The 18,136-nt window shown below is 34.9% G+C and overlaps 1 protein-coding gene across 1 annotated transcript in view; it reads right to left on the reverse strand.

Moving 5' to 3' along the window:
* BAZ2B (bromodomain adjacent to zinc finger domain 2B) overlaps window positions 1–18,136 on the reverse strand; it is a 318,837-nt gene that overhangs the window by 21,119 nt on the left and 279,582 nt on the right. The window contains 6 exon segments of the mRNA XM_065931616.1: window positions 5,624–5,784; window positions 6,292–6,447; window positions 6,611–6,884; window positions 7,294–7,946; window positions 14,429–14,573; window positions 15,590–15,652. Coding sequence (XP_065787688.1) covers window positions 5,624–5,784; window positions 6,292–6,447; window positions 6,611–6,884; window positions 7,294–7,946; window positions 14,429–14,573; window positions 15,590–15,652 — 1,452 coding nt within the window.

Raw genomic sequence — 18,136 nt, forward strand, 5'->3', positions numbered from 1 at the left:
AGGGAATTCTTTCCTGACCTATTTTAAGAGGTTAAATCTCCATATTACAAGCTGACAAAGGATCTCTTCAAGAAAATTAGAGATACCAAGGGAACATTTCATGCAAAAATGGGTACAATAAAGGACAGAAATGGTATAGACCTAATAGAAGTAGAAGATATTAAGAAGAGGTGGTAAGAATACACAGAAGAACTATACAAAAAAGACTTTAATGACTTTGAAAACTATGATGGTGTGATCACTCACCTAGAGCCAGACATCCTGGAATGTGAAGTCAAGTCAAGTTTGAAGCATCACTTCAAACAAAGCTAGTGGAGGTGATGGAATTCCAGCTGCGCTATTTCAAGTCCTAAAAGATGATGCTGTGAAAGTGCTGTGCTCAATACGCCAACAAATTTGGAAAACTCAGCAGTGGCCACAGGACTGGAAAAAGGTCAGTTTTCATTCCAACCAAAGAAAGGTAGTGCCAAAGAATGTTCAAACTACTGCACAATTGCACTCATTTCACATGTTAGGAAAGTAATGCTCAAAATTCTCCAAGCTAGGCTTCAACACTACGTGAACCGAGAACTTCCAGATGTTCAAGCTGGATTTAGAAAAGGCAGAGGAACCAGAGATCAAATTGCCAACATCTGTTGGATCATTGAAAAAGCAAAAGAGTTCCAGGAAAACATCTATTTCTCCTTCATTGACTACACTAAAGTCTTTGTGTGGATCACAACAAACTGGAAAATTCTTCAAGAGATGGGAATACCAGAGCATCTCACTTGCCTCCTGAGAAATCTGTATGCAGGTCAAGAAGCAACAGTTAGAACCAGACATGGAACAATGGACTGGTTCCAAATTGGAAAAGGAGTATGTCAAGGCTGTATATTGTCACCCTGCTTATTTAACTTATATGCAGAGTATATCATGCAAAATGCCAGGGTAGATGAAGCACAAACTGGAATCAAGATTACTGGGAGAAATATCAATAACCTCAGATATGCAGATAACACCACTCTTATGGAAGAAAGCAAAGAGGAACTAAAGAGCCTCTTAATGAAGGTGAAAGAGCAGAGTGCAAAAGCTGTCTTAAAACTCAACATTCAAAAAATGAAGATCATCGCATCTGGTCTCAACACTTCATGGCAAATATATGGGGAAACAATGTAAACAGTGACATTTTATTTTCTTGGACTCCAAAATCACATTGACTGCAGCCACGAAATTAAAAAATGCTTGCTCCTTGGAGGAAAAGCTATGACAAACCTAGACAGCATATTAAAAAGCAGAGACATTACTTTGCCAACAAAGGTCCGTCTAGTCAAAACTATGATTTTTCCATTAGTCATGTATGGATGTGAAAATTGGACCACAAAGAAGGCTGGGTGCAGAAGAATTGATGTTTTTGAACTGTGGTGTTGGAGAAGACTTTTGAGAGTCCACTGGACTGCAAGGAGATCCAACCAGTCCATCCTAAAGGAAATCAGTCCCGAATATTCACTGAAAGGACTGATGCTGAAGTTGAAACTCCAATACTTTTGGCCACCTGATGCGAAGAGCTGACTCTTCAGAAAAGACCGTGATGCTGGGAGAGATTGAAGGCAGGAGGAGAAGGAGATGATAGAGGACTAGAAGGCGATGACAGAAGACGAGATGGTTAGATGACATCACCGACTCAATGGATGTGAGTTTGAGCAATCTCTGGGAGATGATTAAGGACAGGGAAGCCTGGCGTGCTGCAGACCATAGTGTCGCAGAGTCAGACACGACTGAGTGACTGAACAACAGCAAGACTGGTGGTACTTGCAACTTTATACTACTGTGATTATTGGATTAATCTTTCTACCTCTAAATTCCATGAGGACAGGGACCACGTCTGCTTTCATATTATCTCCAGCACAGTGAAGGTAAATAGTAGGCACTCAATATTTACATGTTGATTGAATAAATGGATGATCTTATAACTCAGCTTGCTTATATTGATCTTCTTCTTCAAAATTCTTCAGAATTTCCCTACTGCTTAGCAAAGTCCACATTTTTACTATGACATTCACGTACCTGTCTACCTCTTCCTCTAGTGTTCTCATCACAAATCCTACACTGTAGTCATATTCCACAATTTACAACTCCACGAAACATGTCCTAATCTTCTAGATCCTCGTGCTCTGCTCAGGCTGTTTACTCTTTCTAGTATGGCATTCCTTGTCAAAAGCTGACTCACTTTCTCAACCTCTATCTCAACTTCTGCATGAATGTCCCTTCATCTCTTCCATGTCTCTACCAGAAGTTGTGTATTCTTTTTCTAAATTCATGCATGACTCTTCTCTATGATCAGTTTAACAGATTCTGCAGAGATGTATACATGTCTTATGTCTCTATTAGGTGACAAGCTTTCTGAGGGCAAAAACCGTATTTTTAGCCAAAATTGTGGTGTCTATTGTTTGATGCGGACTAGGTACTTAGTAAATGCATATCAAATGCAAAACAGAATAAGCATTATCCTTCTTATTACACATTTTCAGAGATAATTATTTTATCTTATATATTACAATCAAATCCTCTTCTTTACTCAGTAGAACATTTATATTTGTGAAGTAAGGATAGAATTATGAATAGTGTACATAAGTGCATTAGGTAGAAATCATGTCAAATAAACCTCATTCCTAGATTTTGAAAGGGGTACTAAATTTGCCAAATCAAGGGAACCCTGTATGCATAGTATATCTGGATCTCTGCAAAGCAGTTGACAAGACAAAAAATGAAGACTAGATTAAAGAAGTCTAGAGGGTTGAAAGTGAAAGTGAAAGTCACTCAGTCGTGTCTGACTCTTTGTGACTATGGAGTTAGTCCATGGAATTCTCCAGGCCAAAATACTGGAGTGGGTAGCCTATCCCTTCTCCAGGGGATCTTCCTGACCCAGGAATTGAACCGGGGTCTCCTGCATTGCAGGCAGATTCTTTACCAACTGAGCTATGAGGGAAGCCCCTGAGGGTTGAAAACTGTTTCCAAAGAATGGTGATTGTCAGAACTTGAATCACCTCCGAAAAGGTCCCCAGTGCTAATGGTCAAAGGTTCTGCACTTGGTTTGTCCTGTTAATACACTAGGAGTAACTTTGTTGATTGCTATTAAATCTGCAGATGATTTAAAATTAGAAAGAAAGTTTAATATTCCATATGACAGGACCAAAATAAAAATAGTTCCAAATACTGAAAAATAACCCAAATGAAATTTATTAAAAAAAAATGATAAATGTACATTTTAGATCTGAAGTTTAAGCAACTAATAACAGAAATACTACATGTGCTAGAACTCCCTTAAAACCTCTTTGCAAAAAGCCTAGGAGGGGTTCTTTTTGTTTGTTTTTTGCTTTGTTTTTTCATTATGCATACTTGGCAAAGCAAGAGTATGATGTGGATGCTAGAAAGTTAGTACAAATTCAAACAGCATTAATGAAGAATAGTGCCAGATTAAGGAAAGTAACAGTCCCATGCACACATTCAGACAGCGCTATGTACAGCTATGGATACAACATTTTAAGAAGGATATTGACACTGGTGTTTTTGTACATGGAACTTATTTCTGGTTGAAGGAATTAATTAGCTTGTAAAAGAGAAAACTAAGAAACAGACATAGGACCTATCTTATGAAGAACTGGAAGAGTAGTTGTTTTATAAACTCTCAACAGAACTAGGACTAGAGATCTACAGATTCTTCTACAAAATAATAATTTCCAAATTATAAGTAATATTAAAAAAATATATGAATGCACCTAAGTAGTCTCACAGGTCACCTGTTTACTGTGTCTTCACAGTGGCAAGCTCCCCACATTAAACATATAACTCTATTTTCTTAAAAAAAAATCATTAAATCTTGTATAGATATTAAAATAATATTTTGCAGTTATTTTCATCATTTGTGTTTTTAGACTCTTAAAGAATATAATTCATTTTATTAGATTAATACAGAATATTTCAGCAATGCTTATTTTATAACAGAATGTTAAAACATTTCACTTGAAAAAACAAATTCTACTTTTCTTATATATTTAGAACACAGCCAAGAACGTCTAAGCAGCTAGTAATGTGATAAGGTTAATGCACAAAAATATGAGTATGTCCTCCAGGAAAATGTTTCAGGCCCATACACTGACTTTAATATTAAAAACCATGAAGATATGCTTTCCCAGCCAACAGTCAATTAGAACTAGCAAATTAGATGAATGAAGTTCGAGGAAATTTGGGCAAGTAGAAACAATCAAATTTAAACCAGCAAGTAGTAGCAATTGACCATGAGAGAGGACCAAAACAGACTATGAAAAGCAGTCACGGTCGTACGAACAGCAAAGCGCACTAGGTTCATTTAATGTAGGGGCCAAACCTCTTCATATTTCCTTAGGGAATCATTATCTAATAATTGGTCTTCACACTCATGATCCTGTGTCATCAAGATAATTTAAATCAAACTCATTATTCTCAGTTTAAGAAGGCAGTATAATGCATAACATAAGCAATACAACAAATATGTTAAAAAAAATTATGGCACTAAATGGAATAATTTTCATTTCTCTAGAAAATTAACTTGGTAGAAGAGTTCATTTGTTAAAGATGCCAAGTAAATGAGGCATTTTTATATTATATTACAGTACTAGGAGGAAGATATAGTTTGCTAGCAAAATAGATTCAACAAATGATAAATTTTTGCCTCCCGAAGTTGGTAATTAATTATGTTTGAGGCAAGAAGGGATATTAGAACTGCAAAGTGACATTTTTTAGAGCGCTTCAAAAATTTCAAAATATCACAGGATAATGTTATTTCATAAATTTCTCATCTGAATAAAACACAAAATATCAAATCAAATTACACAGAGCCTACATTTTCCTAAACTTTTCCAGGTATTTCACACTTATTCATCATCCATCCATTTATTCAGAGACATCACCTTATTATCAATTGAGAAAACCTTTACACCCCTCTTTCCAAAACTGAAAATTCTTGCGCAAAGATAAAGCCTTCCTCCTCCCTGTCCATCAGAAGTCAGTTCTGTTCACGGTAAATACTTGTGACATGGTAATGCCCAGTAGATAAATAAATTAATTTAAAATTTACATATATATGGAGTACACATGAATATGTATATCATAGTATAATGTATATTTGGATATATATTCTCTAATTTTAAATTATATAGTATAAGATTTTGACGTATAACATGGCTTGGATATAAGGAAGTTCGTCTATATGAAAAAGTATAGCAGGAATTTGATAGAGCATTATATGTATCATGGGCAAAAAGGTGAAATAATGCTTGTGGTAAAAAACCACATACTAGAAATGACAGTTTTGAGTATCATTAAGGAGCAGAAAGATTTAGTAAAAAAAAGAACACAGGCTCTGGAGTCAGACAGATTTGATTTGAATTCACATTTAGCCATTTACTATATGACCATTGGCAGGTTACTTACTTTGAGTCTTGTTCCTTACCTGTAAGATGGGGGAAATTAATTCAGGATCATTTTGAGAATTAAATGAGATAAAATGAAAACATTTAGCAGAGTAACTGGCACATATCAGGCATATAACAAATAACAGTTACCTTCCATCATCCTAAAAACAGATTTCATTCCAAGTCAATTTTACCTTCACTTGCAAACTTGCTGATGCAACTCTCCTTTCTAGATCTTCTACCTGTTGAAGAATATTCAAATCCATTTCCATTGCTTGTTCTTCTATTGACCAGTTCTCCACAATGTCTCGAGTTACCTGGTTTTCTTCATTTTCATTTAATTCAATAATGGCAACTATAGTTGAAAATAAATTAATTTTAATATCTGCTTTATTCTGTAATAATTTCTTCTAGACAGTGAATAAGATTCCAGGGATAACATATATGTATAACTTAAAACATAAAAATGTATTTTTTTTGTGTAAACATAGGTAGATTCTTCTTCTTTTTTTTTTTTTTTTTAAGCTGTGCCATGTGGCTTGTGGGAATTTTTAGTTTTCCAAGGGATTGATCAAACCTGGGCCCTGGCAGTGAGAGCACAGAGTCCTAACCACTGGACTGCCAGGAAATTTCCAGAAAACTACTCTTTAAAGTAGGAACATCCTTTTCTAAGGAATAAAACAATAAGTCTACAGGTTGTGACAAATTATAAGAAAGTAATAGCTATTTAAGGAGGTACTGTTTGTTGAGCAAATGCTTACTAGTAATAAATTAAGCATTGTGATATACTCAAATGTTTTAAGATTAAAGGATTAATTATCATAACTATGCAAGAGAACAGAAATCTCTCCTAAGTACATACCATCCTTATTCTTAATGCAAGCTTGAGTAATATAATCCAAGTGTTTCTGAATTTGCTTTTGTAATGCCTTTTCTCTTATTCCTCTGAGATGGAGCACTTTGAGCAAAGCTTTTAGGTCCTCTGGGTCAATAATTCTCCACCAACCAAACTGCATTTCTAAGTTAAAATAAATATGTAGATCTTTTTATAAATATATTGAATATGAATTAATGGCACAATGCAAATCAAAAGATTTATAACTAAACATATAATCCTCAAAGATTCAGTTATCATGTGGAATCTGTAACAATAAAATTAAGTAAGTGACTATAAACCATACCTTCTGGAATGGGTTTTGGACTAGGAAAATCTACTGGTTTTGCTACTTCAACAACTGCAGGTTGAGTTGAAGAGACTTTTTCATTCTGTGGTACTGGAGATTCACTTTTACTTGCTGCAACATTAGGAGTCACGAATGTATTACTATTTCCTTCTGACAATCCCAACCCTGATCCCAGATTAGGTAAAGGTGATGTAAATGGAATATTGGAAGTAAGCACGCCAGCAGGCCACCCACAAAACTGAAGTCCCATCATAGACACTCCAGTTTTCACCTGCAAGAAACAAAACATTTTAGAAGTAGGACAATCTAAGGAGTTAGAAAAAGTGTTTAGAACCAGAAATTGTTTTTAAAATTCTGAAAAAATATTCTTTCACATATCACAATTAGAGGCAGACTAAATACAACAGTAACAGTGTTAAATTTCATGTTTTGTTTGCTCCTCAAAGTAATTTCTTTTTAGATAATGTAATAATAATAAGCTAAAAAGTAGTTAGAGAAGTCTTTAACTTAGACATAAGTAGTTCTGATAAAGTTTGGTGATAACAATTTTGGCTCTTCAGTTTTCAAGCCATGGCAGGGGTAATTATAACATTGAACTGATTTCCCTTAAGAGAAAACATTTACGGGATCAAAGATTAGCCAAAGCAACATAAACATGAGTTACAATTAACAGCACTAACCTGAAGAGGCGATAAAGCAAATGGATTTAGGCCAACAGGATTCTGAGCAGATGATCCAAGAAGAGGAGCTGGGGTGGGTGAAGGTGACTTAGATAGTGGCTGAGACTGAGGGGTCACTAAAGAAGCAGTTGACATCCCGGCATGGGTAAGTGATGTGTCATCACAAGGTGTCCTTGGCAAAAGGCTAAACCACTGCCTATTTTTTTCAGTTAATGTCTTTAACAGCTGGTCATTGGGGAGAGGACTATAGAACTTCCCTGGACCACCTGAGCTGGTACTGAACAGGTTATTAGAGTCTGTCTTTTCCATGTTGCTTTGTGTTGCTGTTGATTGAATGCTGCCCAATGAATGTTTTCCACTGTTTTGATATGACAATGTGCATCCATTTGCACTACTATTTGGTTTGGGGGTCATTACATCTGACTCAGGAGGCATCTTCGCTACTTCTAAAAGTTTGCTTAATTTTGAAAAAGAGCCAGGTTTCTGAAGAAACAGATTTGTGTTATCTTTTTCTTTAGTATCTTCCTTTTGCTCACAGTGATCTGGATTTGAACAATTTAAAGTGTCCTCAGAAGTCTCGAATATTTCTTCTTTGATTTGGATACTTTTTGCCTTTTTTAGTTTTTCTCTTTCTTTTGCAATTTCTTCTAGTCCTAAAAAATTGAAAAGCATTATAAAACTTTATTACTCCAGATCAAACCAATACTATGTAATTATATTCTTTTACTACTAATCAAGTTACATGCAAACCTTTATAGATTACATAATACTCTCCATTTCCCCCTTTTTTATAGATTAAATTTTTTGCTCATTGGAAAATTAATATAATTTTACAACTAATAATTACAAAAAACTAAAATTTAAAAAAATTTAAAAGCCCTAATATACAGCAAAAATTACTATTAATATTTTTGAATAACACTTGCAGGCCTTCTATATGCACATACATATACACTTAAACCTATAAATTAAAAAAAAAGTAAATCTTATTATATACATAATATTCTAACCTACATGTTTTGCTCTGTAAACATCCTGATATATCAATAATTACATAAATAAATAAATACATAACACATACATAAATAATACATACATACATAAATAAATACATAACTACATAAATTTTAATGGCTATAGAATACTCAGTGGAATACATCATCAATTTAAATAATCCATTTTCTACTAATGGCTATTAATAGGGCCCAGTTATTTGCTATTATAAATAATGCTATAAATGATGATGTGCATCTGTATCTTTGGTCTTACATTTTTTAAAAAAAATTTTCTTCCTTAGGATATTTACTGAGTACTAAGATATATACTTTTCAGAGTTTTTGAAGTTCGTTGTCAAACCAAAAGTTTAAATCAACACACATTTATACCAGAAGTAAGAGCATCTGTTTGCCTACACCTGCAAGGAAACTAAATACTATCAATGTTTTTTTGTTTTTGCCAATAACTGGGAGATAAAAATTAAAACCTCCTTTTTTTTTCTTGATCGCCAGTAAGGCTGAATATCTTTTCATGGGTTTATTGGCATTTCTCCTTTGTGAACTTCTGGTTCATATTTTTGAACAGTGTTTCAAAAATAATTTATAAGAATTATTTTAAAAATATAAATTCAGTACTTTATTCAATTTGAAAAGTAACATATGTCCAAGGTAAAATATTCAGTAATGACAGGTATAAATTAAACCATTCCTGCCCTACTCCCTCAGTCCCTATTTCTATTCTTCAGTGGTAACTGTGGTTAATCAATCATAGCTATGTATCCTAGAAATCTTATATGCATATATATCAATATGACTATCATTTTGCACTATTACAGAAATGAGACACTACTACTCACTCTTCTGCAACCTGGAATAAAATCTTAACTTCTAAGCAAGGCCTACAATGTAGGCCTACAATGCTGAAAATTTCTATAACCTCTGACCATTCTTGTACTTGCTAAAGCTTGCTCTTCTCTCCCCTTTCTTCAGCTTCTCAAACATGCCCAGTTCTTTGCTTTCTGGGGCACTTTGCACTTGCCGCTTCCTCTGCGTGGGATACCATTTCTGGCTCCTTATCCTTCATGTCTCAGATCAAGTCATTTCCTCACAGAGGTTTTCTCTGATCAAGATAGGTTTCTCTGATCTGATAAAGGTTTTCACTTTATCTAGAGTAGAATCCCTAGCCATTCACTTTATTTATTTTATTGACATAGAGCTGATGTACAATATTATATGTCACAGGTATAAAATGTAGTGATTCACAATTTTTAACGGTTATATTCCCGTTATAGTTATTTAAAAATATTGGCTATATTCCCTCAGTTGTGCATTATACCACTGTATCTTATTTTACCCATTCACTTTAGGTTATCATTCTATATATTTCCTTCACAGAATTTATCATTATAAACAATAATCTATTTGTTTCTTTTCTCCACCTCCATCCACACACCAGAATTTAAATTGACAAGCTTTACTATCTTGCTTGTTATTGGATCCCAAGTGCCTAATATGGTGGCTGCTATAAAATAGAAGCTCAGTAAATGTTTTGTGAATGATAAAACGAAAGGGGGGATATTTAACTGGCCTGGGGCTGTGCTCATTTTTGTTTGTAGCTTCTCAGATGATTCTTATTACAGTTAAGGGAAAGCCACTCTGGGATATTTTTTTGTTTTTTAGCTTCAACAAGGCTTTGTACCTTCAAGTGACTCACAATTTTGTCATTTTAAATTAGATTTCTATTGATTATATGGTAGTTCTAGTTTCAATTTTTTGAGGAGCCTCCATGTTGTTGTTCTTAAATCTGTTTTTTAATTATGTTTATCTTTAATTGATTGATTATTGCTTTACAATATTGGTTTCATTTCTGCCATACATTAACATGAATTAGCAGGAGTATATTTGTCCCCTCCCTCTTGAACCTCCCTCCACTTCCCACCCTTCCCCACCCCTCTAGGTTGTTACAGCACCCTGGTTTTAGTTCCCCAAGTCACTGAGCAGATTTCCATTGGCTATCTGTTTTACATATGTTAGTGTATATGCTTCCATGCTATTCTCTCCATTCATCTTAACCTCTCCTCTCCTCCTTCCCTGCCCTTGTCCATAAGTCTGTTTTCTATGTCTGCATCTCCATTGCTGCCCTGCAAATAGGTTCATCAGTACTGTCTTTCTAGATTCCACATAGATGCATTAATATACACTATTTGTTTTTCTCCTTCTGACTTAATTCACTCAGTTTAATACGCTCTAGGTTCATCTATCTCATCAGAACTGACTCAATGTGTTGTTTTTTATGGCTGAGTAGTATTCCACTGTATATATGTACCACAGCTACTTTATCCATTCATCCTGTTGATGGACATCTAGGTTGCTTCCATGTCCTATCTATTATATATAGTGCTGCAATGAACACTGGAGTACATGTGTCTTTTTCAGTTTTGGTTTTCCCAGGGTATATGCTTAGAAGTAGTATTGCTGGATTGTATGGTGGTTTTATTTCTAGTTTTTTTTTTTTTTTTCTAGTTTTCTAAGGAATCTCCATACTCTCTTTCATAATGGCTGTATCAATTTACATATTGTTTTCCATTGTGCCTGTACCAATTTACATTCCCACCAACAGTATAAAAAAAGGTTCCTTTTTTCTCAATATTCTCCTTCACCAGCACTTGTTAGTTCTTGTCTTTTTGATAACAGCCATTCTGACAGGTAAGAGGTGATATTTCATGAGGATTTTGATTTGATTGATTTTTGATTAATGATGTTGAGAATCTGATCATGTACAATCTGTGTGTCCTCTTTGGGAGAATGTCTATTTAGAAACTCTGCCTATTTTAAAATCAGATTTTTTTCTCCTGTTGAATTGCATAAGATCTTTATAAATTTTGGATGTTAGTCCCTTATGAGATATATAATTTGCAGATATTTATCCTCATTCAATAGGTTGCCTTTCATTCAAGATTTCCTTTGTTATACAGAAGTTTTTTAATATGATTAGTACCACTTATTTTGGTTGGTTATATTAACTTATGATTTTAATTAATTTTCCATGCTTATTTTTAAATATTTTAAGCAAAAAGTTAAAAAAAGAACCACCACACTACCCTATTAAGTCAACACTGACATCAATTTTGAAAAAGAAATAAAGTACAATTGAAGCCTTCTTATACCCCTCCCTGATTCCATTTGGTAGTTACTTCTGCCCTGAGAGAAGCAGAGCATGATTTATATACATCATTCCAACACATGATTTTATATTCTTTTTTTTTTATTTTATATTCTTAATTCATACAATTTACATTCATAAGAAATATATTACTATGCAAACCAATAACAACACTGTTTACTATATGCCATCAATGCTTACATTCCAGTCACTATTCTAAGCACATTAAATGCATATTTCATGAACCTCCTTGTCTCCATAAGATTTTTTGTTTTTGTTTTTCCTTGTGAAATTTTTATTGTTATTTAAATTTATTTATTTTTAATTGAAGGATAATTGCTGTACAACATTGTGTTTGTTTCTTCCATATATCAACATGAATCAGTCATATAGTATATGTATGCCCCCTAAGTCTTGAACCTCCCTCCCACCTCTTACCCTACACACTCCTCTAGGTTGTCACAGAGCATTGGATTTGAGCTCCCTGTGTTAACACAGCAAATTTCCACTGGCAATCTAATTTGACATATCAGTTCAGTTCAGTTCACTCAGTCATGTCTGACTCTTTGTGACCCCATGGACTGCAGCACGCCAGGCCTCCCTGTCCATCACCAACTCCTGGAATTTACACAGACTCATGTCCACTGAGTCAGTGATGACATCCAACCATCTCATCCTCTGTCATCCCCTTCTCCTCCTGCCCTCAATCTTTCCCAGCATCAGGATCTGTTCAAATGAGTCAGTTCTTTGCATCAGGTGGCCAAAGTATTGGAGTTTCAGCTTCAGCATCAGTCCTTCCAATGAATATTTGGGACTGATCTCCTTTAGGATGGACTGGTTGGATCTCCTTGCAATCCAAGGGACTCTCAAGAGTCTTCTCCAACACCACAGTTCAAAAGCATCAATTCTTCAGTGCTCAGCTTTCTTTATAGTCCAACTCTCACATCCATACATGACTACTGGAAAAACCATAGCTTTGACTAGATAGACCTTTGTTGGCAAAGTAATGTCTCTGCTTTTAAATATGCTGTCTAGGTTGGTCATAACTTTTCTTCCAAGGGGCAAGCGCCTTTTAATTTCATGGCTGCAGTCACTATCTGCAGTGATTTTGGAGTCTCAAAATTTTGACATATAGTAACATATATATATATTTTAGTAATATATATGTTGTAATGCTACTCTCTCCATCTGTCCCCCACTCCTGCCCCCACCCTCCATGTCTGCAAGGCTGTTCTCTATGATTGCGTCTCCATTGTGCTGTGCTGTGCTTAGTTGCCCAATCGTGTCCAACTCTTTGCGACCCCATGGACTGCAGCCCAACAGGCTCCTCTGGGATTCTCCAGGAGACAATACCGGACTAGGTCTCCAACCCCTCCTCCAGGGGATCTTTCCAACCTAGGGACGGAACCCAGGTCTCCTGCATTACAGGTGGATTCTTTACTGTCTGAGCCACCAGGGAAGCCTGAGAATGCTGGAGAGGGTAGCCTATCCCTTCTCCAGGGGATCTTCCGGACCCAGGAACTGAAGTGGGGTCTCCTGCATTGCAGGTAGATTCTTTACCAGCTGAGCAACCAGGGAAGCTCCACGTCTCTACTGCTGCCCTGCAGTAGGTTCATAATTACCATCTTTCTAGAGTCCATATATATGCATTAATATACAGTATTTGTTTTGGTCCTTCTGACTTACTTCACCCTGTATAACAGGCTCTAGGTTCATCCACCCCCCTCATTAGAATTGAGTCAAATTCATTCCTTTTCCTGGTTAATATTCCATTGTCTATATGTACCACAACTTCATTATCCATTCATCTGTTAATGGACATCTAGATTGCTTTCATGTCCTAGCTATCTGTGACGAACACTTGGGTACATGTGTGTTTTTCAATTTTGGTTTCCTTGGATATATGCCCAGGAGTACAACTGTTGGGTCATACGGTAGTTTTATTCCTAATTTTTAAAGGAATCGCCAAACCTCCATACTGTTCTCCATAGTGACTGTGTCAACTTGCATTCCCACCCTTTTTAAAAAAGTGTAGTTCCATTGCTAAAAACAACTGCTTTATATGATTTGTGTTCTAGATCTAGATGTCTATGTGATTAATCAACCCCCTCTCTTCAAAGGATTGTTAAATTTCTATGTGGTATGTATTATGTTTTATATATCTTTCAATCTCCTGCAGTACCTAGAAATGCCTGGCACATACTAGGAATTTAAAAAAAAACTGTGTTGAAAGAAGTATTTTGCCTCCATGTGCCACCATGGGGCAATAGCTATATCCCAGAACCTATAAACACTGACATAACACTTTTGGCCCCATCAGAATTTAAACATTTGGAACCATCCAGATACAAAGTTCTGAAAAGTTCAATTCAGATGGTTTACTGAGAAAATATATACATTCTATTATATGCTAGTTAATGGAACAGGAATGGAGCTAGCAAAAAATATAGTCCAAAGGTAGACTGTAGGATTGTGTGGTAATACGAAACTCAAGTAAGGAAGCTTCATGGAGGAGGAGATGATCACAGATTTCAAATATGAACAAGATTTTAAGATGAGTGATGATGAATAAGGGTCTTAGATTGAAGCAAGTTACCTCCAGGGATACTGTCAGAATGGATACTTGCTGCAGAAGTTAAAGAATAAACCACATGTTGGAAAACTTGACAATGGAAAGGAACAGAAGTAAAGCAGCAGTTATAAAAGATAATATAGTGGAAGATCTTTGTTCACTAAATAAGAAAAAGAATAGTTTATGTTTGCTGTCAGAGAGTGGCAGAAAAAAATCATGGAGAGAGAAGGAATATTTATCAGAGCATGGGGCATTATGAATTCAAAAGGAATGGGAATCAAGGTTTTACAATGTTTATCCATAAAGGAAATTTGATTCTGGAAGCACAAAACATATTGGAGGAGTAACAGGGCTTTAAAAAATATGGTTCCTTGTATTACTTTGTAACAGATTAATAGTTCCTACCTTCACCACTCTCCATGCCTTCTACAAAAATCCCCCCACACTGGGGAAGAATCCAGTACCGGCGTCTGTAACGATCCTGGCCAAACATCATCGAACGTAAAGAGTGAGAAGCGTCAAAGAGCTTCCTTCTGTACTGACTCTGTTGCTGTTAAAAAATGATGCATAAAATTAAGCTCTGAGTGTTAAGTGCTGTAAAAATTAATATGTAAGTGACTTTATCACTCTTATGCCTTTAATAAAGGCAGATAAATTAAATAAAAGCAGATAAATTTCACTAGTGAGCAAAGAGAGCAAAAAGAGTCAAATATTACATTCCTGACTTCAATTTCAGTAACACTTATAACGACAGAAATCACTTTGAGGATAAGAGGAATATTTTTGTTGTCATGGATTAAAAAGATAAGTTTTATTTTATCAAGTGTCATACAGTAAAGCATGTCTTACACTTGACAGTGAACAATGCAATGTGATCAAGTATTTCACTGAATTTTGGCTTACTTCTACTTATTACAATATATAACAAATAATATTCATATACATAATTGACCAGACCTGTATTTGCCTATTTTTATATTCATGTTATAAACTTAGGTAACATATGACTAAATTTAGGGATAAATTTATAATATATATCCCTATGGATATAATATACAGGTATATCATAATATCAGTCTCATAATATTTTTAAAAACTCATTTTTTAACAGAAAATTCATCTAAAACTTTACTAATTCTACTGAATTCAATTTTTAATGAAATTCATAAATATGTATAGTGTATAAATCCAAAGCAAACAAAATCTACAAACATATTAATATAAAATAAAACATAAGATGCAGAAACTATTACTATAAAGTTCGACTAAATTTTAGAAGTAATTAATTCCAAGATATAAAACCATGCAATTGTTGGTATTTTGTATTTAAAAGAAGAGCTGAAGAATATAGGCCCTGGTTAAGTTTAGTATCATGTCTTAAGAGACAGGTTTTTAACCTTGGCATTAACTTTTTAAGGTATAATTAAAGAATGTTTCTAAATCTCAGTTTAATTAGTTACAAGAAGCCTGTTTTTATTTAGCAGCCAGAAAAACTAATTCCATTCAAGGTGGATTTTTGAAGTGCTGCCAAAAAAAAGAAAAAAAAAAAGTCTGAAAAATGCTTACTTTACTCAGTTTTTCAATCTGTTTTTCTAGCTCTTCCACACTTGCTGCTTGGTCACCTTCATCCTATACATAACAAAATACAGTATCATTTACATTTTTAAGATTTATTTAGTCAATCAGCAAATATTTAGTGAAAGCCTCCTATATGCAAAGTACAAGGACAGGCACAATGGAAATGAAAAAGACTCAGTTCTTGGTCTTGATAAAGCATTAACCTGGTAGGGAGACACATAAAACATTACACTAATAAATAAAAACTGCCAAACAGCAGAAAGCTCTATGAACCTCAAGAGAGGTAGAGATTAAGAGTCATGGAGCTCAGGGAAGGGTGAGATTACTTCTAGTGGGAACCTATACCAAGGAAGGCTATATGGAAGAAGTTGTGTTTTAGCTTTGTTAGGCATCAATTCATCAGAGAAAAGAGGACATGGAGAGTTTGAAGTGAAGAGATAAGGAGGAAGATGAGGCAAAGATGACTTTGGGGCTACACTGTCTAGAGCTGTAAATGCTTGGCAATGGACAATAATATGATCCTTTGAGGGAGACTAAATATCAGAACTATGCTTTACAAAGATTAGTATGGTAATAGCTGTAAGATGGCCTGGAGCAGGGAAAGGACTACAACTGGCAAATCTAGTTAGTAGATAGTTGCAGTAATTCAAGAGGAAAACAGGATGTGGGTCTTACTAGGATAAAAGGAATAGAAAAGGAGAAAAGGAAATGGATATAAGAGATATAGTTAGAACTGTTAAATTCTGGCAACTCATGCGTGTGAGGCAGAGAGGGCTGAAGGAGATGAAGGAAGGAGTAAACTATGATATTAAGGTTTTAAATCTGGGAGACTGCAAAGATACTGGTACATTAACTGAAAGAGTCACATTTTACAGCAAAAAAGAGTAAGTTGTACTCTGAACACATTGAACTTTTAGAATAATCATCTCTTCTATAAATGGTACTGATTTCATAAATAGAAATTTTGCAATTATATGAAATTTTTCATTCTAAAAAATGAATATGGGAAAGCAACACCCAAAGTATATGTTTTAGAGGGAAAGCATGAATTAATATAAGGTATATGTACTTCAAGTGAAAGTGAAGTCGCTCAGTTGTGTCCAACTCTTTGCGACCCCATGGACAATAGCCTACCAGGTTCCTCCGTCCATGGGATTTTCCAGGCAAGAATACTGGAGTGGGTTGCCATTTCCTTCTCCAGGAGATCTTCCTGATCCAGGGATTGAACCCGGGTCTCCCACATTGTAGGCAGACACTGTCTGAGCCACCAGGAAGTCCTTATGTACTTCATTGGACCTCAGCTGCAGCATATGCTACATATATAGGCAAATCATTTAACTCTCCCAAAACTTTTTCCTAATCTGTAAATTGGTGATAACATTATCTGTAATGGGACTTCTGTGAGAACTTAGAACTGAGTCCCAGGTGGCTCAGTGGTAAAGAATCTGCCTGCTAAGCAGGAAATGCAGGTTTGATCCCTGGGCTGGGAAGATCCCTGGAGAAGGAAACTGGCAATTCACTCCAGTATTCTTGCCGGGAAAAATCTCATGGACAGAGGAGCCTGGCAGGCCCAAGGGGCCATGAAAGAGTTGGACATGACTTAGCGACTAAACAACAACAACAAAGAACAGATCTGAAAGCAACTAGCAAATTTTCTGGTACATAACATATAAATAAGGTTATTTTCTCTTTCTGAAAGATGTACTTTAATGAGAAACTGCAGGTACATCTCAGATTTAAAAAATATAAGCACTTGTTTTTGGTATTCACTTTTAATAAGGCTTTTTTTAAAAGTCATAATGCCATCAACCATTCTCACAAACAGATATTTCTAAACCAGTATAGTTATCTCCCCAATAAAAGGAAGGGAAAGGAAAACTTCAATAGTTTTACCATTAGCTATCTATGCTTTACCCAAATTTATGAGACCCGATTTCCAAAGGCATTTAGGCATATTATTTATAGTAATAATAACATCATTTCTATTTAAAAGAAAATAGGCCTAATGATCCTTAAATCTTGACTGTTTAATTAAATAGATACTTAATTGCTGTATGACTATGTAGGGATCTTTTGACCAGCATGATAAATGTTTGATAATTTGTTATATAAGCAATTCAATCAACAAATATTTGAAATAAGACATCAAAGTAACTAACTATGTATTACTCAAATTAACTAACTACCATTTCTAAGACTTTTCTTATAAAAAAAAAAAGAAGTAAAATATCTACTAAGGTTTTATTTAAAGGAGTTTTGGTTAATATTCCTCATAATTTTAAGAGATATGAAGAATCTGAAAAGCCAGAGAGAAAGGCATTAACAGCAAAATTAAGAATACAGAATCTATGCCTGTCATGCTTTCCCAATCAGAAGAGAAGGCTGTTATATGTCCCTCTATGTCAAAGTTTAATTGTCCACATAATCTCCTACACACCACCTTGATCCTAAAATATTACTTATTTTCAAACACTTTTAAACTGTTTTCTCACTTTAATAACAAGATACACATTTGCCAGGATTTTGACCAATCTA

The sequence above is a fragment of the Muntiacus reevesi genome, chromosome 3 (assembly GCF_963930625.1).
Source record: "Muntiacus reevesi chromosome 3, mMunRee1.1, whole genome shotgun sequence".
NCBI lineage: Eukaryota > Metazoa > Chordata > Mammalia > Artiodactyla > Cervidae > Muntiacus > Muntiacus reevesi.